The 23329-nt window shown below is 36.0% G+C and overlaps 1 protein-coding gene across 1 annotated transcript; it reads left to right on the forward strand.

Annotated features, from left to right (window-relative positions):
* The first annotated feature begins 867 nt into the window (after nucleotides 1–867).
* CCDC172 (coiled-coil domain containing 172) lies at nucleotides 868–19147 on the forward strand. Its single transcript, XM_009087161.3, has 8 exons — nucleotides 868–946; nucleotides 1126–1211; nucleotides 4327–4443; nucleotides 5813–5978; nucleotides 7881–7982; nucleotides 8687–8789; nucleotides 18192–18279; nucleotides 19115–19147. Exons 1-8 carry the CDS (start codon nucleotides 868–870, stop codon nucleotides 19145–19147), a joined length of 774 nt encoding a protein of 257 aa, XP_009085409.3.
* The last annotated feature ends 4182 nt before the right edge of the window (nucleotides 19148–23329 follow it).

The following is a 23329-nucleotide window of genomic DNA, read 5'->3' on the forward strand; positions in this document are numbered from 1 at the left end:
TAAACCCTGTAATGTGAATTATATTTTCAACCAGGTACTTACATTTCCAGGTGTACCATCCAGTAATGTACAAAGAACCTTGCAGGAAGTCAGAGCATTGTAAATTTTTACACAATTATGCTCCAAAAGAGCATAAAATGGGCTGTGTTGTGATCTTTGCTTACTGGGACTGACTGGAACAGAAGCATTGCCCATTTTATGCTCTTGAAATGAGAGACTCAGCCAAGCTGAGTCTGATCACTGTAAGTTCCATAGAGTCAACTTGACCATGTTCTCCTGTGTGACAGCAGTTTTTATTTCCTGAATATCTCAGGTTAGATATTAGTCTTCAAAAGATAAGTAAATCCGAGCAGATGTAATATTTAGAAAGAATGGTGGTCACTGCATAGAAAAAGGAAGCAGCAGAGAAAAAAACAGCTTCTGAATGACAGAAAACCAGCATGGAGCACATGGTCCTAGAGAATTAAATAAGTCAGAGTTGTTTGACTAAAACCCCCAGATCCTGAGTCAGAACCAGCTTGACAGATGTGCCCATGTTTGACATGATTCAGTGTCATCTTTTTCCTTACCAAACATCTCCTACCATGCTGCCTCCCTGCCTGCGTGTTCCCATTCCCTGTTTTCCATGAGGCATCCCCCACCCAGTCACCCACCTTCCCATCTGCTTCAGGTTTGCTCTTGCCACCCTTTCTGCAAAAATGATGGCAAACCCTGACCTCCCTCTTTGTCCCTGTGTCCCCTCAGGCGTGTCCCCAGAGCTCTGTCCCAAGCCCAAGGAGGCCGAGGCCGGGGCCTGAGGGCAGGGCAGGGACCCTCGGGGAGCCCTCACAACGAGCTCGGCCCACAGAGCCTCAGGAGAAGCCAGGAATGAACCTGAACGCTTTGTTCCAGCACATCCAGTTCACTGAGAAGCAGGCAAGGGAGAAGAGGAGCTTCATCCAGCAAGGTCAGCCCCAAGGGTGCCATCCCCATTCCCACAGGGGTGTCCTGAGGGGACTCGTGCCAGGGAAAGCTTGGCAGGGCCAGCATGGCTGGTTCTTGCCACCAGCATGTTTCTATAAGGATGGAACAACTGAGGATTTAGAAACTGAGTACATACTCTTACAGGTTTTTGTTGTCTTGCAGCTAAATGTGACATAAATAGAAGTTATGAAAAAATTAACCAAATAAAAGAAGAGCTGAGCGCTGCAAAAATTAACCTAGAAACCAAGGTGAGCAGGCATATTTATAGTGTACATAATGATGAAATACGTTATGTTTACAAATACACGACCTATTCTTTCAGGAATAAGCACCTTTGAGGAGTGTGCTTCACCTGCTGAGCAGCCCAGCGTGGAGGAAACCTGCACTGTTCCTTTCTGAATTAAAAATGTGTCCATCAACATCCTTCCTCCCACAGATCTCACCCTTGGGGCTGGCCCCGGCTCAGTCAGGGCAGGCTGACTTTTGGGGCCATACCCTGTTTCAACAGTCCTGCAGCTTGTTACAGCACTTTCCTCCTGTGCAGAACACAGCCCTTGGTTGCCCAATGCCATTTACTAATGGCCTTTCACACAAAATATATGGAAACATTCCCTGTAATTATTTCACAGGATCTTGAGTCATATACTGAACATCTTTCTGTGAATTTACAGTTAAGGCTAACAAGCCCTAGGTGTTTTTCTAGGGAGGCCAAAGACAGAGGAAAGTTTCTGAATCTATTTAGTGATTTTATTACTCTTTCCATTTAATCAAACTGCAGATGTATTTTCAGATTAAGCCACCAGTTTTGCAGAGTTTTTCACCAACAACACCTGTGGTTGCAAATTATTTAAAAATCCATTTGCTTGTGTCTGAAAATTAAGTCTAAATACCCTCCCCTGTGCTCTTAAGTGTCTGTGCTGACAGAATCTGTGTTCACAACAGGAAAGCATGTGGAGCCTCCTTTGAAGTCAGAGCTGTTGGATCCTATCATTTAAATAAACAACTTCAAGAACCTTTGGGAGATTGCCTCATCTAGTTGTGAAAATAAATGTTTGGGGGATGACTTTCATCCTTCCTAAAACAGTCTCTTCTGCCTTTTGTAACAGACTATATAATATATATATGTGTGTGTATATATATCTCAACATTGCTGAGAAGGGATCAGACTAGAACTAATTTACAAATATTTACTGGTTGCAAATTGAGACTATAATCATGCAGGCAGTTATTCAGACACTCACATTTATGCATGCCACAATCTCAGAGCCCAAAGGTGCTTTAAAATAGTAACTTATTTATCCAACACAGATTATATCTGGATGTTGCTTGTTAGGTGAAGTCCTCAGTAGCCCTACTCAGAAGTTTATTTACAAATATCACAATTTTATGTTTATACTACTAATTTGTTATTGATGCATTGTGATTTATAATCAAGGTTTATGTGGTAGGTACAGAAGGTCCTGAGAGTAGAGCCATTATTGTAAATTACTGATGGGAAGAGCTGAAGAACTATTCCTAATTAAATTTTATGTGCTTTACTGACCAGTATTAATGATATTCTCCCTGATGTCCACAAAAATGCATTTTAATTACTTGCCTAGTCTGATGTTGATTCATTTACAGATAGGAAATGATACAGAAAAGTAGTGGAATAGAAAAATGCATTTCAATTAGACTGTATTCAGGTTTAAAATTATATAGTTATTGACATTATTTAAAGTAATTTATTTTTCAGTACAGGAATTAGCTTTACATATATCTGCAATAGTTCATGTAATTCAAATAATATTTAATAATGCTGTTCAATTTATCCCATACCAAATAACTGCAGTTTTTTACAAGCACACATATCCAACCACGAGCATGCTCAGCAGCTGAGGCCTGACCAAGATACTGAGACTGAGTTCAGAAGTTTTTTGACATCTCTTTCACAGACACTGCCTGTGGTCAATCAGAGAGTCCTAGGAAATGCAATTTTTCCCTCTCTTCTCTAAAACCAGGTAGCATGTAATTAGAACCCAAATTACAGCATTTGCTGTTTGCAGCTCAATGACTTCTTTAAAAAATTGATTGCAAATGCATAGATGAATTTTGGCATCTTGGAGAAACTACATTAAGCTAGTTATGTACAGTATTACAAATACAGTGATGGAAGACCACCTACTCTCTTTGAATTCATATGTAAAATAAATTCTGAGCCAAGTATGACCTGACCTTAGCATTCTGGACATATCAGGGATGAGGAAAAAATCTAGTCCTTTCCTTTCCAACTCTCACATTCCAGTCTTTGGGCATTTCATTCCACTATCTTCCTGCTTTGATCAGATGCACTTCATCTATGCCCTCTCCACAATCATGTGCATTGTTTAACTTAAGGTATTTTCATTTTTACCACTGTAATATCACTCTTATTTGGCTTTTTCTGCTTCTACACACACAAACACTTGTGAATCAGCTTGACTGTTCAATTTAATTCCTGATACTTGTACCTTTACTCTCTGTGGGCAAATCTTAACTTTGCTTTCCCTATTCATTGCTCTGAGTCAAGAGAACTTGACACTCCATCAAATAAATGATTCTCCTCCTTTAAGACTCTACAACACTTAGCTGCTTCCTATTTGTTATTGTTATAGTTTATCCCACCACATATTGGCACTTTGGTTAGATGATGATACAGTAGATTTGCTAGAAAAATGAGAAGTCTTCAGCAAATTTTGAAAATGCAGAGGTTGAACAGCATACCCTCCTATCAGATAAACTAGTAGTTAAAATTAATAAAACTCTAAATAAACCTAGGTGCAAAATTGAGGTTTAGGGCTTGGGGGGTTTATGATCAAACTGTCAATAACCAGTGAATTAATTCCCATCACCCTTCTTCAGCTAAAAAATTCCAGAAATTGCAGAAAAATATCCCACTCTCCTTTGCATACTCCACAGTAGCATTGCAGTGGGTGACATGTACAGCCATCCAGCCAAAACCCCCTGATATTATTCTGATATTATTGTCTCATTTGGTTCATGATGAGCTTTACACAGTAAAATGGAGAACAGTGGATTTTGTTGGCTAAAGGGTCCCATGTGGTCAATATTTTTTCCTGAAAAAAATTTCTTCTAAACTTAGCAAATTATAAAATATTTTCGATAGACAGAGCACCACTAAGTGAGTATTTCAAAGAAAGGAGACTTTTCAAAATCTTAGCAGTATACTGAAAGGTTATTAAGGGAAAAAAAGAGCTTCTATGCTTTTGTTAGTCCAGCAGCTGGGCCAGCTCTTTTTAAACTGGATCAAGATCCTTGTGTACAATTTCAGAGTCTATCAAAAAATTAAACAATAACATTATATTTTTTTTTTCTTTTTGGAAGGTTCAGCATCTGTCTGTAAAGCAGTTCAATGTAGAAATTCTGAAGAAACATGAAGACAGCTTAGAAAAACAAAAAGCTGAACTTATTAATCAAAGAACCAGTCTTCTTAAAATCATGGTATGTTTCCAGCTGTGATATTCACACAGCTCTTTTCTATTGTGAGCAGTAGAAAGAGCAATCAGCTTTAACATTTGAAAATCTGGAAAAGCTAATATCTTAATCAGGAAATTTTTATTGGCTTTTTATATGAGTATCTGTAACAACATAAACTTAGATAAATTCTCACATTTCATTTAAACCATGAACTAAGGTAGAGTATGCTGCATTTTATCTCCAAAGCTGATTTTACATTCTTGACTTAATGTTTGCTGTTGTATGAGTGAACTCCAATTCTGACAGATTATTTCCTTTGTAAAAGTAAGCTGTGGAAGCCTCACCTTAAATTGGATTGCCTCATCCACAGTAAAAAGTATTGAAAAGGATCAAAGGAAAACCCCAGGGAGGCCCACACCACATTTTAGCAAATGTGGACAGTTTAGCAATCCTGACATAGCACACAATCTCTTTGATGCCAGACACACCTCACCACCTCTTCAAAGGTAGATACTTAGAACAAGTTTGCCAGTTCTCTCAGATGCTAACCTGAATATTGCCTTCCTCTTACTTTGTTGGGTTCTTGGATCTGTACATATGAAGAAATGCCACAGACGAGCAGTCTTTTCTGCATATGTATTTGGCCTTTAAATCAGCAGAGCTAAATTTTAAACTTCCAGTACAAAGCACCAATATTAAACCTAAATCTTTAGGCAGATATCTTTCTAACTTTAGTCATAGTTCTGCATCACCCAAAGTATTCCCAGTATATGTGTGAAATTTGATATATAAGTTATCTTTTCTTTTTTCCTGTATAGGGGTAATTTCATTTAATTTACCCATCAATTAACCCTTCTTAGAAGAAATTTAATATAACCTTACTCTTTTGAATATTTTTTTCCCAGAAAATTGAACTGTGATTTTCTATCCATAGTAGCACTGTAGGTAAAGGGAGTTAAAGTTCATATGCATTCTGCAGAGGGTTAACAACACTTTTATTTAGTTTAATAACAAGCTAGAGAAAAAGAGCTGCCTTACTATGCTAGTGACTTCAAACGGAATTTTCTAATTTCAATATAAGAGCTGAACTGTAAATCTGCTGGTTCGAGTCTATAACATAATGTAGTGATTTTTTAAATGCTCTGTTATCAAGAATAGACCCTTTATTTTTGCAGGGGAAAAGAAAGTTTAAAACAACTGGCATAATGATAGAGCTGTAGCTCTTATAAGAAAAAGTAAATATTTTCTTTACTTTCACGTTTTAAAGTTTTATTTACTTTCCTACTGCAAATTTTCAGATAAAAAGCAACTGTGTGTCTCAGTCTGCCTAGCTTAGCAAAGACTTTCATTTTTTTAAACTTGAGTATTCAGTCTTCCCTTTCTTTTTTTTTAGGCAGATGCAAAGAGAAAAATTGCTGAAGAGGAAGATAATTTTACTAGAGAAATAACAGAGTTTAACAATGAATATGGACTAACAAGTAATAGGGATCTTCTCATTAAAAAGAAAGTCAAGACTGAAATAAATGATTTAGAGAATGAGGCAGCTCTGTTGAAAAATGGTAAGTCTTATATTAAACCAGTTTATCTTGGATTAACACCAATTGATAAAATACAGCTGTTTAGAACTGAACTGAAAGTGTGGTCTGACATACCAAGCATAATTAAAGGCTCTTCTGTTCCCTATCCTCTTCAGCCTTTCTGATGTGAGCACTGTGAGGAGAAGGAGCCAACCTAAAGAGGCAGCTCCCAGTGTCTAATTCAGCCAGCACAGAGCTCACAGTCGTACACAGCCACTGAATTAGGATTAGAATCACCTGTGGTTGAGCATTTCCTCAGCTTCAAAAGATTTGTATACACAGATATCCTGTAGGACTGGTTCTTCACTGCCACAGTGTAGCTGATTTTCAGTTAAGGTACAGAGTATGGGATCTCTCACAGCACAGGGTCACACTGCAGGGCAGTCCTTCCACAAGGAATTCGGGGTCGTCATGGATCACAGGCTGAACATGAGTCAACGACATCAGAATGCCAACACCACACTGAGACACAAACAGAGTTCTGACCTCTAACACATGAAAATAATTCCTCACTCTATTTGGGGCATTTAAGCTCTGAAATGGAGTGTTGTGCATCTCATTTTGATCTTAAACTTAAAAAAAAAAAGTATGGACCAGCTGGAGAGAATCCACATAGGATCAGTGAGAGTGATCAGAGTTCTGGAGCACATGAGAAGGAAGAAAATGAAAGAATTGTTACTATTTAAGCTATTAAGGAAAAGAATGATGCAAGATGGATATCAGTCTTCAAATTGTATAAGTATCCTGTAGAAAGGAAATATATATAATCTCTATACCTGTAGTGAACTGAATAAAAAGTAAGAAGTGTAAAGCACAACAAGGGAGAGTCTGTCTGACAGCTTAGGAACCTTTCTAAGAACAATGGGCAGCTGAAGCTCTCTGCCTTAGAAGATTCCATTACCAAAGGAATTAGGAGTGTCCATTTCCAAAGCTTATCAAAAAAAGGTCAAACCAGCATTTTTCAGAAACAAGAGGTGCAGCTGATCCTGCCTTCAGGAGAAGAATGCAGTAGGTGACCCCTCAAAGTGCATTCCAGCCTCATGATCTGTCAAGCAGCAGCACTTTCAATTCCCCATATCTGCTGTAAAGATACTGTGACATGACTGTCCACTGGAGCTTGCACTTGGTACCACCTTCTTTCATATTTCCTGTGGCTAAGATACTAATCTACAACTGAAAAGTCTCTATTTGGTGTCAAGTGCCACTTTGAGCTTTTTTTACATATTCAGGCAGAGCTGGGCAGTTAAATGATCAGTAGTACCTGGAGGGTGACCAAAATTCTTCTCTAAGTTCAGTTGCCATCTCAGTTCCATCCTTTAATTGCACCTTTCTTGAGGCATAAGTTGTCTGTCTTTTTCCTTGCTACACTCCTGGGCACACTGACAACTCTGAAGTGAAAAGTTTAAGCAACTCATAACAAGGAAGTTATGTGAGGACCTCCAATTGGTAGAAAAACAATCACAATTAATTCCAGATGCTGTCTAATAGTAAGGTTCAAATATATATAACACCAAATATACTAAGAAGGAGGGTTTTTTTCAGTCCTGCTGAGAGATGTCTGTTCTCCAGCTATTCAATCAGTCATTTTCCTTTCTTTATAGATTAATTAACTGTAAAGCAAACATTCTTTTTATGCCCAGACAACAAAATATGTTGAACAGCTCAATAACATTAAAAAATATTTTTCTTTCATAGCCATGAATGCATTATATGACATAATTTCCTGTGAACTGTGTTATATATGAATTATTTTAGTTTATTTTTTTTATATTTAAGGTTCTTTTGACTAGCTGAAGATTGGTAGAAGTAGTTAAGAATATTTAAGATTGTATCATGAATGCTAAAACTGCAATGCATTTTAATTTAAAACGTATTTTTTCTTAGAAATGGAGTCAATGGAACATAAAAATGTTCAGTTAAATGCACTCCAGCTGCAGAAGAATGAATTAAAGCAGGATTTATTTACTCTCCAAAGTGAGCTCAAAGGTGTGTCTGATAACTATTTTTTGTAATAATTATTTCTGGCTTAACAAATGCTTTTGAAAAATGTTGTCTGTCAATTTTCTCCAGGAAAAGGAATAATAGTAACAATATTTTAATTTATTTTTGCAATATGTAATATTGCAAAATATTTTATCATTTTTAAATGTGATTATAACAAATATTATGTTTTTCAATGAAATTTAATTTAAATGTTATTGATACTGAGGTCCAGAGATCTGCTGAATCATGAGTTGTAAATATGAAAGAAAGTTTTGCTTTTCCTGGTAAGTCATATACTTAAATGTAGAATTTAATGTTTCAAAGAACTTAAAATCAACATAAATATTGTTTAAAATATTCTGTGTCAAAGGTGATCACAGAAATAGCGAATATTTTGAAATCTGAATTAAAATCATGTAAATGAGTGGTTTAGTATCTTTTTTTACCAATATCTAAGTAACGTGTCACAGTAAGAGCTAAGAAAAGCAGTAAATATGGTCCTGAATTGTTTGGGGAAAGGAGTGAAATTCTCTAGATTGCAATATGTGATTAAAGTAATAAAAAAAAAAAATTTTCTTTATTTAGATGCCTTTACCCTTCAAAAAGTTTCATGAAGAAATACTAGAAAATATAAATTTAGAATATGTAAGTCTTTGAATATGGATGATTAATGTATATTTATAGGGTAATTCTGATTTCATGTTTAGACCTTGAGAAAGTAATCAGGGAAGCAGAAAGAATGACAAAAGATTTAGAAGCAGAAAAAGTCCAAGTCACTGAAAAACCTCAGACTGATCCTGAATGTTTAAGGTAAAAGCCTCACATTAATTAGTTCTCAATTTAATTTTAGGAGTGTAACTGAAGTCTAGTTCTGGTAACAACGACTATTTTACCTTCCATGTACAACATTCCTTCTGAAGTCAACAGAACCATTCATTTTTTATTAGTCAGCCCCAAGTCTTGTTGTTGAGTGCAGCATTTCACCCTCACATCCACACCCCAATGAACCCAAAACTGCAAGTGTTTGCAGGGGTGTCAGTCAAACCCAGAGCAAGGAAAAACTGCTGCTGCTTGGGTGGAAAATCAGTTCCTGAGGTCCTGCAGGAATGGTGGAGGTGCACAAAGCACTGAGGAATTACCCAGTGCTAAACTTATTTCTCCTGCCTGGCAGTGCAGAGTCCATTGCAATGGACTGGGCTGGCCACAGTAACCTCCTTGGGTAGCTGGGGCCTCTATTGGAGCATCGAAATGCAGATTTGTTTTCTCTATGTCTCTGCTATCAGTTCTAGTTTGCCTTCTAATTAAGCTGGTTTAAAAAAAAAAAATTTGAAGGCTTAACCAAGATAGAAGACCTTGCACAGTCTCCCTTAACAGTGAAGTTTTCTTCTCAGGAACTGAGTGGTGACACTTCATTTCTTGTCAGTTTGTTTAAATGAAACATTTGGTTTTCACTTCAGAGAAAATAGTAGTTTGTTTTTTGGTTTTGTTTTTTTTAATCTCTGAATGCAGAAATCCCCATATCACAGAATTGACCACCTTTTTCCTATTTTATGATAGGCCAGATGGAAGTACCTGGGAATATTCAAAAATAATTCAGAGATGATGCAAAAGAACTCCTCCTTATAAAGCTAGGCCAAAAGATTCTCTAAGAAAAAATTAAGGCAAACACAACTTATATTACCATCACAGGGTTTTTTCCTATATATCCCTAAGCTTCTGACAAAAAAAAAAATATTATAGTGTGGATTTTTTTATCTGAAAACTTTCAATGGAAAGTTATAACTTTGCAGAGAACCCTGAGCAGTTTTCTGAAAGACGATTTGATAATGACCCATTTTTTGCTGAATATTGGTTTTTGAAAGAAAATGATATATCAGCCCTATTACTAACTCTCTTCAACCTCTTACACGGTGTTGAGACATGGCCAAAATCCCCTCAGCATAAAAATTAATTAGCTCACAATCCTGCATACAGTAGCAAAAAATTTGCATTCAACACATACATAGAAGACACAGTGTAAATAATAATAACAGTAACGATTCTCCAGGACAGCACATTATATTTCACTCCTTTACATTATTCATTCAATCATGATATATTGGGGTTGGTGATACACGAGGCTGTCAGCTTCCTTCCAACTAACAAACTTCCCTTGGAATAGTTTACTGCCATGATGCCACTGAATATCCAAAATTTGTGCAATTAGTTTTCTATAGGTTTCCTGTGTGGAAGATACAGAAGTAGCCAGCCTTATCATACTTTTAATCCCCACCTCTGCCACTGAGATCCTAAGGATCAGGCAAATCCATGTGTGTCTTTCTAGGCAGTGAAATTAACTCACAGCTCTTCAGAACAACACTTTGGTTTTCTCTGGGTGAAAAACTGGATAAAACATATTAAATTCTATTAACTGCAAAATCAGCAAGTGTCATTTACAACCAAGGCAAGAAGGATGATGAGATTTTCTTATTTCATGAAATGCCTCCTTTTATGGTCAAGATAAGCTAACATTATTTGATAATTGCATGTAGTGCAAAAAATGAAGTGCTCCTGTGCTATTACCACTATCACAAAATGCAAACCCTTCTTGAGGTCTAGTAATATACTGAACACATTTACTTAAAATTGGAACATTTTTTTCATTTCAGATACTGGAAAAAGTGTAAGACAGATTTGCCTAAATCATATTTTTATCTTGCAGTTGCTTTTGATCAGAAAAGCTCAATGCTTCATAGAGAGAGATAGCCCTGAAAAAGTTAACTCAGATGCCAGAAGCAATAGAGCTGTGCTGCTGTATTTCCATGTCAGCACTAATAGATTCTGCTTTTCAGAGGAGCCAAGCAGACAATCCTCATTTGTCTGCCTCTCTATGCCACTGCTGGGCTCTTTAGAGCCACCCCAAACTTTATCAGTCTCATACAACTCTAGCAGTTGTTTGGGTTGTTGTTTTTTTTTCCAATTTAACAAAGCCTGCTCATCACTTCTTGGTTTGGACTACTGAATTATGAGAATGAAAGGGGATTTAAAGTATTAGACACTGTAAATTGTGCAGCATATAAATAGTCCCCTGGAGGGTATCTGATCACTCTCTGGTACCTCTGTATCATCAAGAGGATGGAGCCAGAATCTGTACAGTGCTGCACAGTAAGAGAACAAAAGGCAAAAAGCAGAAGTTGAAACAAGAGGATTTAGAGTGAATTTAAGGAAAAATCATTTTTATCATGAGGAGGCAAAGCTTGCTTTGAGAGGTTGCATAGTTTTCATCCTTGGAGGTTCTCCTTCTCAATACACACTCATATACTTGTGTATATCTTAACAGGAGTCAATTTTGGTCATGTTAAAATCAATGTGATTGAACCTTCTGTGTCTGAGAAACAACTCTTTTTAGCCTAACAAGATCAGGTTTTTTATCCCTATACAGAGTTTATTGCAAGAATAGAATTCTAGTTTTTCACTGAAAACCATTTTTATTACACATAAAGATAATATTTTGACACATGTAATGTGGGTCAGAAAAACATTTTTTTTCCTATGAAATAGCACAAAATCTGATTTTATTTTTTACAGAGCTGGAAACCACACCACTCTAAGAGGTAAAAATACCTTTTTTTTTAATGCTTCCTTAGAACAAACATGAGAGACAGTCAGCATCAATAACCTGATATATGTAGCTCCCAGATCACCCTGCAAGTCTGTTACTGTATCACATCCCTAGTCCTAGCTTAAAAATCAATATCAAAAGTAGCTGGCAAGGCAAGAATCTTCATTGCAATTAAGTATATATCTAAAAGTAAATTGCATTTCAGCTGAACAGAGTAGCCAGCTAATTCAAATTACAGCAATTCATCTTTGATCTAAGAAAAATGCCCCATACCACGTCTGCAGTTTCATAAAATTTCTCTGAAATCCATCAAATAATTGCAAAGGGTCATGAGAAGCACACACCAGTAATTCCAGCAGCTGCTGGAGCTGCTGTAGAGGCTTGTCTGACCCACACTGGATGCAGAAAAAAATCCAACCAGAGTTGTAATGTTAAGCACAGATATAATTAAAAGGCATCTTGGAAAATACAAGTCTCATGATACAAGTGCATAATTGAGAGAAAATTTTAAGAAAATACATCTTTTTCTATTTCCTTTTTTTTTTTTTTTTTTGTCGGGTTTTGTTGGTTTTTTTGGTTTTTTTTTTTTGTTTGTTTGGTTTTTTGGTTTTTTTTGGGGGGTGGGGGTTGGGTTGTTAGTTTGTTTCTTTTTTTTTTTTTTTTTTTTTCCCTAAAGAGAGCTGCAATTAAGATCAAAAGCCTTGTTTTAATCATCTGTTCTGCCAATGCCATCCTCAAACACAAAACAGCAGGAAAGAACTTTGGCATCAGCTCTCTGGAGTCCCATTCCCTGACAGGTAGCAAGTAACATCACTTAAGTGGAACAATGCAGGAGTCAAACAGAGACTAACTGATACCAGTAAATTCCTAACTATGGCATTTCATTGTTATATTCATTGTAATTACTGTGTTAATTATTTATCCTCTTTCACATTTTAATTTTAAATTTTTGTGTTGCCTTAAGTAAAACAGCCTAGAAATAATTCTAGTTGAAGTTCATTTAGACTAAAACCAGAGCATTCCTATCAAAAATAGATATCTTTCAACCTATTTAAAAGGTGGAATAAGGATAAAATGCTTCTTTGAAAGCTGAATTTCTCTTCTGCTTCTGAAAAGAAGTAGCAGAAAGGAAATGCATGAAATCTGCTTACTTTGTAAATAGTTCACAGCTTTGTATACATGTCTAAATCCTAAAAATAAAGTATTCCTTCTTATTCTTCATAATCCAGAAAAAGAAACTCTATTACCAAAAATAGGAAGGAAAAAGTAATTTTTTCTTTCATACAAATCATACAGGAAATATATTCTTTAGAGCTCAACAAATTGTTCATGCAAACAGACTGCCTAAGCCCCATGCATTCTTCTGGTGGGTTAATTTTTTTTTTGCAACTTAATTTGATGTTAAATTTTATAATCAGAAAATATCAGTCTCTGGAGTAATATATGTGGTTCAAAATGAGTTTTTCAATGGCAATCTCCTCATTGATTTTTTTGAGCTTTTCTTTTTAATAGCAGTGCCTAGTGGAACTATTATAGCTTGAATTATGTTAAAATAGCTTTCCATTATGAATTGTAGAATGGATTTAGAAAAAGGAGATCAAATCTGACTAATGATGCTTTTCTTTGATAAGACAAGAGATGGGTTAGACAAAGAAAATTCCAATGCCATCCATCTAGACATTTATAAAGTATTTGATGCTATCCCACATGAAAAACTATGAGTTAACCTAGGGAAAACATATTTAAAAAAATAAGTAAAGAAACGAGTAATAATAACAACAATCATAGGTCTGCAATTTAAAATTCTGGGACTTGAAGGTAACAACAGTCACAGCTGGTCTTAATTAAGGACTTTGGAATAGAAACTGTTTCAAGACAATATTATTTCAAACAATTAAACTCTACACCTTGCAGAAGAGTCACTAAAAAGAGGAGGAATATGATTGTATAGAATGTAAGTTTATCTACTTGTACACAATTAGGACTTCAATAACAGGTACCTGGAAGCAGAGAGGTCTGAGCACACAATGTGCACAAAATTCAGCTATAAACATCAAAAGAAAATATAGCTGTGCACAAGATAAAAGAGAGTTCTTTCCAAAAAAATACCACGGGGGTGTAAGAATACTTTGTACAAATCTCTCACCTACTTGTCAAGAAAGATTCATTCAACCTGGAAGATGAGCAGACCATTGAGACCCCTTAAAGCAGAATGAAACAAGGACAATTCTAAATCCTTTTTAGCTCTGAGTCTGTTTTACACATGAAGAAAGCAGTCCATAACAGAGACACTAACTTCAGCAATAGAGTAGTCATATTAATATACCCAGATTAAAATCTAATTTTCTTTGTCCAATAGAAAAATCAAGATAATTGAACTAGAAGAACCATTGACCCCTATTTACTTTCTCTGCTTTTCAATAGGAATCCATTTGACCCTTAGAAGCACATCTCACTTCACATCTCACATACATGCTTGTGTATTTTTTCTTTCCTGTGTAGCTCATTCTTACAGCTCCAATGAAAAATAATCCACACAACTTTGGTTTGCTGTCTGCACAAAAGCAAATCTCATCCTAGATGTGCAATTTAATTTAATGTGCCTTAACCTTTCCATGTTTATTCACCTATTGTTTTATATTCCTTAAATATGTCTTGTGATGTTTTATGTATTCATAAATGGTGGTAAATACCACCACACTTTTCAAGACCTCTAACTACTCTTATCAACAGTTGCCTGACAGCATCCCCAAAATGCAAGCTTTAATCATTGGTAACTATGTATTTTACACTTAACATTTTATCCAGGACAGCAAAAGCAAAAAATTTCTTATTTTACTTAAAATAGATACATTTCTTTTCATTTGCATTTGATTTCCATTGTTATGCTAATAGCTTCTTTGTGTTCATGTTTCATCTTCTTGCTAGACTTTATTATTACTATTAGATAATTTGCTTAATGTTATTCTTCTGCTCCATCAAGCACAGACTTTTATATTTAATTGTGTAACTCAAGTACTTGACTTTATATTTTGGGATACTGTATTCCATTTAGGACTTGTATTTTTCTCTTCATCAATCAATTGATAATAGTCTGAAATTTATTGACTTCTCCAACTGTATAAATAGCATATTCTGTTTAGTAGTATCAGCAAATTGTAAATACCAGCAAAATCTTGCTCTCACTGTAGAAACTTACACATTATTTAAATCCAGTCTTGAACTGACAGAATTACCTCAATGTCTTACCTCTACTTGAGCTTGAGACAATAAACTTAAGTCTTCAATACTTTTCTTCAGTCCCAATAAAGTCTTAAAATTTTGATAAATGCATCTCCTGATGTTCACAATGAAATCCCAGAAAATCAAGAAATGTACTCAAGTTATATATAGCTTCTTAAGGAATTTCATTTTGTACCATGGATTCTATGCCCTGTGTATCAGTGTCAAACAATTCTGTTTTATAACACACCACAATGTTTTCCCTCCAATTTATGATTAAAAAATTAAATGGTGGTTGTAAACAAGGCAAAGACAAAAAGGAGAATATGGAAAAATCTTGCACTTGTGTCAGCTAAACATAACTAAGAGGCAGTCTGCTCTTCCTACAATTCCAACAACAATTAGGTAGGGTCTTTCAGCCCCACTAGAAGAAAAAAAATACTCTAAAATCACACATTAACCCTACCTTCTACAGGAATTATTTCTCCTTTAACACCTCTTTACAGAAAATTATTCTTGGAATGTAAGTTTTGGATACTGAAGTCTTGATCCAGTGATTTGAATCTATGGATGACTTGCACAGAGACCTGTTTGACAATAACATTATTTTCTTCACAGCTCAATTTATAATACCAGCATGTATTGATTTCAAATTATTTTTCCTCTTTGCCACGTGCATATAGAGCTGAAATTCAAGAAGAATGTGTATCAACCACAAATGCCAATGACATTTAATAGCTGGGCTCATTTCAGAGCTGCAAAATCGATCATCCTCAGTGATCTCCTCCTTCTTCATCTCTGTCACTTCTAGCATTCAAGACTAATGGAAAATGGGCCATTGATAGCAGAGCTTGGTCTAGGACAAGCTAGCATCCAAAAAATGCTGATGTTGTTTTCTCACCTACTTGATTTAAGGCTAGATTTAGCTATTGCAAATGTGGCATTTCAGCTCCAGCTGTTCATTAGAGCCTGTGATACTGTGACTTGCCAAGACACTGTTAGTCCAGTGCAATGACTTATTTTAAAGCTATATTTTATTGTCAGCAAGAAGAACAAAATGCTAAAAATAAAACAAACCCAAAGGACATGGGGAGCCAAATGCTAATGTGATTTTTCAGATTATTTTTCCTAAGAGATCTGCCTTTTTTCATAGTCATAAAAAGAGTATAATTGTCAAATTAATCCTTGTTCTAGCAAAAGTTACATCTTTTTCCATTTTCAAAGGTGACAGAAAACCTGCCTTCCATCGAGACAGTATAGTTTCATGAATAATTGGTTTGCACATTCAATCTGATAATGGAAAGATGAATATGAATATCCTGCTTATCTTAAATGTAAAATGAAAAAAACTGAATCTGCTTTCAGGTTAAACATTTTTTTTTAATAGTTCCATTGTCTCACATTCCTTCTGGTAAAACTTCATCATTTATTCAGTAACTCAGGCGTCTCCAATGCATTAATTTTGTAGACTGTAACCTAACAGACAGCTCTTATTTTGTGAGTATATTATTCCTGGCACATACTGTAATTATCTAGCTTCTAAATAAGAAAGAAGGAAGACCTGAAAGCAGAATCAATTGATTAATGTAAGAATTAAACACCACATTTGAATGAATGTCTTGTATCACCACTACCTGATACTATGTAAGGAATTGTGCTGTCACTACCCTTAGAAGTCTTATAAAATATTTGAAATAAAATTTTAAAGTCCATACACCAAATGTTAGTTTCAAAGCACATCATCAACAGGAATTAATTCACAATTCCAAGACACAAATAAGCAACTCCTACTGCTGATCTTCTGCTTGTTCTATCCCCAATGTGGGCCTAGCATGGGCTGGTATCATTCCTAGCTACCAAGAGGCAAACAGGCTGTGCATCAGCTTTACAGTGTGACAGACAATGGGAGAGCATTTTCTCTGAGACCAGCAGACTCTGCCTTTTCCTAAGGTGAATTAAATTTAGTAGGGCTTTTTTTGTCCCAAGCAAATTAGGGTCCTAATATCACACTAGCAGAGAACACAGGGAGAAAAAATGCAGAGACAAGGCAATGAAGTTAAGCAGATTTAATCTAGATCACAAGCTGATCCTAGACCTTGAAGTGAACTTCTCTCAATGAAATGGACTGAAAACTAACAATTTACTATAGTGCACTGAAATTTTCGTTTCTTAAAGCACAGTTCAAAGTTCCCTTTTTGATAATTGTGTTATGAGAAATATTTCTGAAAGAAGAGACATTTACTCCTTTATAATGCAAGCACATAGAGCCCATGCTTTTTCCATATTGATGGTAAAATATGTGCATTTTCCACAGGAACAGCAAAATTAACTTCCAGTCCAGTCTTAGTCTGTTATTCTAAAGCTGCATAGTGACTCAGCTATTACTGTATTTAAAGATACACCTTTTAATAAAGCCATTTTTGTGTAGAAAACCAACTCTCTTTGCACTAGGACAGCTAAAGAGGTACAACTCTATAGCAAGGTCAAATAATTTATTGTCTGTTATAGTATGTAAAAGCAAAAATAGTTGCTACCTTCTGTTTCAACTTCAGAAGAAACAAGGTCCTGCTTTGATGCATTGGTTTAGCTATTTCATGACAAGCAGAATATTTTCAGTCTGTTTGTATGTTCCAGAACATTCAGATTGTTTCCTGAAACTATTAAGGGTAAACAACTTTATCTTTGTCATTATGCTTTTCTTCTGACAGCCATGAAAAGAGCCAGTATAATCTCATCACCTTGTATTTATCAGACTACTGAAAGCTCTGCCAGAGATTTCTCTGGGCCTACCAAGTATTAATTTAAACCACTACAGTCACTGATGTGCAGAGCTGAGGTATCTCCTTTTAGCAGGACTAAACTATCTTTTGGATGGAAAAATATCTACATTAAGAGTAATCCTTGTTGTAGAAAAGTTGGAGAACTCCTGGCTGAGAGTACTGGCAAACAGGAAGTGCTGAGGAATAGTGGGAGCAGTGGGGAGAGAAGAGGAACAAAAGCTGTGGAGTTTGTAGAAGGGTGTGGAGCAATGCTGGCACAGGGGCAGCAGAGCACCCATCTAATCCAGCATTCTGTCCACAGCAGAGGCTACAGGAAGATACCCAGGAGAGATAAGAACAGTAACATATGGTACTTTCTAAGTGTCACCATTCCAATTCATGTGTTTAAATAAGGAAAATGATAACTAGTGAGGCCATATATCTTTCACAGTTTATGGAAACAACACAGTCCAGAAATTTGTCTAACTAGCAAACTTAAATCCTGACTAGGAAAATAGATCAATGAGGCTTTTCTTACACAAGTCAAATTGAGAATTGGGACCAAAGCTGAAAAAAAAGTTACCCAGCAACAGTTCTCTGACCTGAAAATTTATTTGCTTTTGGACACAGACTTAAGAAAGAGTTGGAAAAATGCAAAGATGATAATTGGGAAAGCGTCTGTGAGACTCTTCAAACAGAAATTGAAATTCTGCAAATGGTATGTTATTTTCATTATATATTTTAAGTGGTTTATAATTTTAGTTTTAAAATTGTCCTTTAGGATGATTAGCAGTGGTTTTAGATAAGCAGTTTTTATGCTCTGCACATGTCTAGGTATCCTCTTGATGCAGACACACTCCAATATTCATTTGTTTCAGCTTATTTCCAAATGTCCAGGAATATAATTTCTACAGAAAAGGAAAGCACAAAGAAGAATTTAAAGATATGCTTTTAGCACAAGAAAGATGTACTAGAGGGGGGGGACATATAAATTGTTAGTTTACTGAAAGCTGCAAAAGATTATGCATTTAGGAGCTAAATTAACCTTTACTTCCAGCTGCCAGTTAAATGGAAGAGGGAAGTATGGAGAAACAAGATGATAATAACATCCTTTCATCTAGTATTTTATTTTGTCCACTCAAAAATTCCTTACAAAAACTTACTAAAACATGTTTTTCTCTGAATGTCAATCCTAACTTCAAATTTCTTGATTGTCAGTCTGTGTCACAATACAAAGAGAAAAAATATTTTGAAGTCCCTTTTGGGGAACAAAGAGGCTTTAAAGGTTCATTTTAGAGCCCCTGATTGAGCTGTACAAAGACACAGCTGCCCCTACCATCAAGCAAAACGACAGTCCTGAGAAATTTGCATTACTCACTCTTATAATCAGTTTCAAGTTTCTGTTGAAGTTATGTAACTTACTTGTACTTTGTTATTTTTTTATTAATTTTTTCAGAAAGAAAAATAAAATGGCTCAATGTTTAAAAATCTCTGTAAAAAAATACTATACTCAAAGTATTTCATTTTCTACAATTCCATTCTTTCTTTTCCAGAATTTATCACAAAAGAAGTCTTCAGAGAAATGAATGATATGTGGCTTATAATATGGAGTGTCATTGAAGCAATTCTGAGATTTTTGAAATTGTTTTACTCAGGTTCTATCGGATTTGCTTCTATTTTCTGTTTGATTAATCTACACTTTGTATCTGCCTTTACTTTTCATTAAAATAAAATTTGATTCATTTAAAAGTGAGGGAAGGTTTGTGTTTTATCGTCACATTCAATAGCTGTCCCTCTATAGGTTCCTCTTTATGGCCCATGGATCACAGTACCTGGTAAGCTACACCTAAAGCTCAGTTCTTACATTTCTAGCTCTGTTCTTTATGTACTATTTTTCACAAGAATGGGCTCCTATTTTTAAAGGTAGTGGCATGGTCTTATTTGACAGGAAGACTGCTATTACCATCAATAACTTATAACAGGAGCTATGACTATTTCATTTATTCCTCAACAATGGAATTCTGTAATGAACTCCCTGAAATAGCTCAGCTCCAGCAACACAGCTTGACAGTCCAGAAAAGTCTGCAGATCTGCTGAGCTCTAGGTGCCTCCAGTGGTGGTAAGCCAGACTATTACTTAGCACTTGCCTTCTGATAACACACAAAAAAAAAAATCTTTTCTCCCTCTCCCACAACCCACAAAATACCGGGTGCTCAACTTCAGCACTCGAGAGCAAAGATAAAACCTTATTCTAAATGAAAAGTTCCCATTTCTAGAGGATTGGTGCAGAATTTGGGTTGAATCAGAATCCCTATTCACTCTAGCATGTAGGATGTATAATGTAACAGCAGTTCCCAGCCCCACAGTGGGAACTGACTTTATCATTCAGGTGCTTACAGTAAAACCATGTAAGAGCATTCACCCTGCTCAGCCTCAGTCCTCTCTGTGGCCACAGTCTCATCACATCCCACTGCATGTGCAAGTATTTCTCAATGCTTCCCACCTGGGGCTGGGATGGATAATTGCTCTTTGCTAGTTTTTCTACACCCTGAGCCCTCCAAGCTACAGTGAGGGTCTGTCACACATGAAACTGCAAGAGATGTTTTATTAAGAAGGGAGGAATAAATCACTCTTGGAAGCTGACCAAATTCTGCCGTAGATGGAGAAGGTTTTTCCTCTTGGGATACAGCTGCAGTTTGAAGTTTGGCAAGGTTTGATCTGCAGCACTGGTATCAAAGAGTCTTCTGATCCACTGGGTTAGCTAGCATAATTCCAAGTGGTTGGAATTATCATTCTTAATAACCAGTGCTGTTGAAGCTGACATCCCTATAAGACTTTTTTTGTCTCTTCCCTAAGAGAGATCCTTTTAGGATTGCCTAATTTTAAGCAACTTAGTCCCACAGACTTCTATGGGACCATCTGACTTCTAAAGTTAGGCAGCTGCTGCTTGTGGATTTTGATCAAATCCAAAATAATACAGTTACATATCAAAACATCTACAGACAGCTAAAGCAGTGCTATTTCTGAGTTTAATTGATGAAACATAAATCTGGGATTTGATAGAACGGCTGAGTTTATCTTGATCATTTTTCTTCATTTAAGAAAACTTGCTTATGTTAAGTGTATTTGGCAGTCAACCAGGAAAACCTTCTTTTTAAACTTTGTGCTTGTCTACTTATAGTTGCTTTTATTTATGAAAATCCTTGAATTTCTTTTGAAGTGGTGTCATATACAGCTCTTTGGTCCATATAAATTAAATATTCAGATAGGACCTAAACCAGAATTTTCTGGCTTATCTCAAATGTACATTTGAAATTTTGGTCTAAGTGGAATGAGCAATAGCATCCAATAACTACCAATTAATACTATAGATTAATGTCCCTGTATCACCTGAAAAATCATCTGGAAAAAAATATGATAAGTTCTTTTGAGAGACTTCAGGTTCCAGCAAACCAGTTGAAAGTTCCATTTTTTGTGTGTGCATGAAAGTCTGTGAAAGTCTGACTTCTTGATTATTGTAGTAGGATTACAGCATAAATATAGCAACATTTGTAATAACCCAAATGGCTGAAGCTTTCAGAATCAATATAAGAAAAAAACCCAAGAATAAAGATCACCAAAAAAAAGAAAAGTGAAACAGAAATCAATACAAATCCTGTTGGGCTAAACAAATCCCTCAACAGCTCTGGAAAAAGGTATGCCAGACTAACCCAGCCATTGCAAGGTGAATGTAAGACATACTAATTTTTCCAAGTATAAAAATACATTTGTCACCACTGTCTTAGGAGTCATGTAATTTTCGACAAAATCAGTACTTCTGTTTTTAAGACTCAAAATAAAAATTAAGTAAAAAATTTGTGTTCTGTGGAGTTTTTTTTAATTGTCAAACTGAGTATGAGTAATCTTTTAAATAATGAATGCAAAAGAACCGAATCTTTTGTTCTGCTTAATAAATACAAAAAAAAAAAAAAAAAAGAAAAGAATTGCTGGGTTGCCATGAAAACACACAGACTTATTATGAATAAGTGAATTCTTTCAGAGATGACATAATAAAAATATCTTTTTAAGTGCAGGTTGCATATTATACGGATGTATTTGTCCCTTTTTATGACCAAAAAGAAGACGAATTACAGACAAATAAATACTTGCAAAAGTTAATGAGAAAGAGGAGGAGAGTACAAGTAAAATGTACTATTATTATTTTTATTTATTATTAATATTCCAGAGATGGGAAAAAAGGCTTTGGGAAAACTAGCTATGCTTCTATGTTGGACCTAGAAGAGTTGCTTCTTAGGATCAGCAGATAAAGAGTCTCTCATTTGTGAAGAGAGACAGAGAAATTTTTATTTACTTATTAAGAGCTCTGACAAGCAGCAAGTCCTCCCTCCTCCACAAAAAGGGTGTTAATTGCAGTTTCAGCTGTGCTGTGCTCCTGTGACCATGTACCTGAGACACAGCTGGGCAGCCTGGTTTTATCACCAAACCACAGTGATTTCCCAGCCATGCTTTGTGAAAGGCCTTCCCAGCCTAATGCAAACAGGAACTGCAAAGGAAAAGCCAGGATCCATGTGAAAAAACAGAACAGGATGATAATCAGGCCAGGCCATGGACATGAGACAGCTTGGGAAAAACCATGGGACTTTCCAAAAGAGTTTTCCAGCCAGGCTGAGTAAGGACCAAGTACAGGGCCCCTAAAGAGGCATTTGTTCAACCCTGAATTTACAAGATCACAGCCTTAAGACTTTGGAAGTATAGCAAGGACAAGTCAGGAGCCAAAGAAACTGAATTACACAATGACAAAGTCATGGTCAGAGACCCCAATGAGGAGCAGAAGAACCAAGAATGAGCACTCCCAAGGAGCCAGGACACAGAACACAAACCATATGGCTTAATTGTGTAAAACCTGCCCCTGTGACCTAATGTTATTTCTCCCGAGGTGAAGCTATTCTTGAAGCAAGGAACATCTACAATAAGGGGGGAAAAAAACCAGGCAAATAAAAGGAATTAAAATGCAATTATTTTTATATCTTATTGAAGAATGATTTAAGCTATTACAATTTCATGTTACTTTATTCATTATTATGAACATTTCAAAGACTAACAAGAAAACCACTACAATACCTGACCACAGAATGAAATTACAGTCAGCTAATGCAACAGTGCCCACACAAATTATCTCTAATTGGTTGACATTAATATGATTGAGCTGCTGATAGTGCCAAATTAATGTCATAAAATGAAGAACAGCAAAGAAAAAAACTCATAAAAAACAGTATCTGTAACTGAATGACAGAATGAGTTAATGAGAAATTTTTTTTGTATGACACAGGGAAAAATGCATCAGCTGAGGTTCCATGCCCTTCTTCAGCTGACCCAGCTGATGAGGTCCTCAGTCACAGAGGGAGCTGACAGTCTCCAGCTACAGGGCTGGTTGCCTGCTTTGAGCCTGACAGTTTAGTAGTTGACTAATTTAAAAAAATGAAACACCAAGATCTGTGTGGACCTGTTCAGGTGCTTTCTGCTCTGCTATCACAGCATCCACCCAAGTGATTTTGGATGAAACTGTGGGGATCTCTCTATATTGTCATGCTGCTCCATGTTTAACCTCATCCCAGCTCAGCTCAGGTGCAGAGCAAGTCAGATGGCTTAGCACAAGTCATCTTCTGTTTGATAATTCTTTGTAACCCAAAAAAGGATTTCACCACTGACTGAGCTGGAGAAAGAGACAGGGACTTTATAAAAAATGTCCAGGTGGTTCCCATGAAAAA

This window comes from Serinus canaria, chromosome 6, assembly GCF_022539315.1.
Source record: "Serinus canaria isolate serCan28SL12 chromosome 6, serCan2020, whole genome shotgun sequence".
NCBI classification, from domain to species: domain Eukaryota; kingdom Metazoa; phylum Chordata; class Aves; order Passeriformes; family Fringillidae; genus Serinus; species Serinus canaria.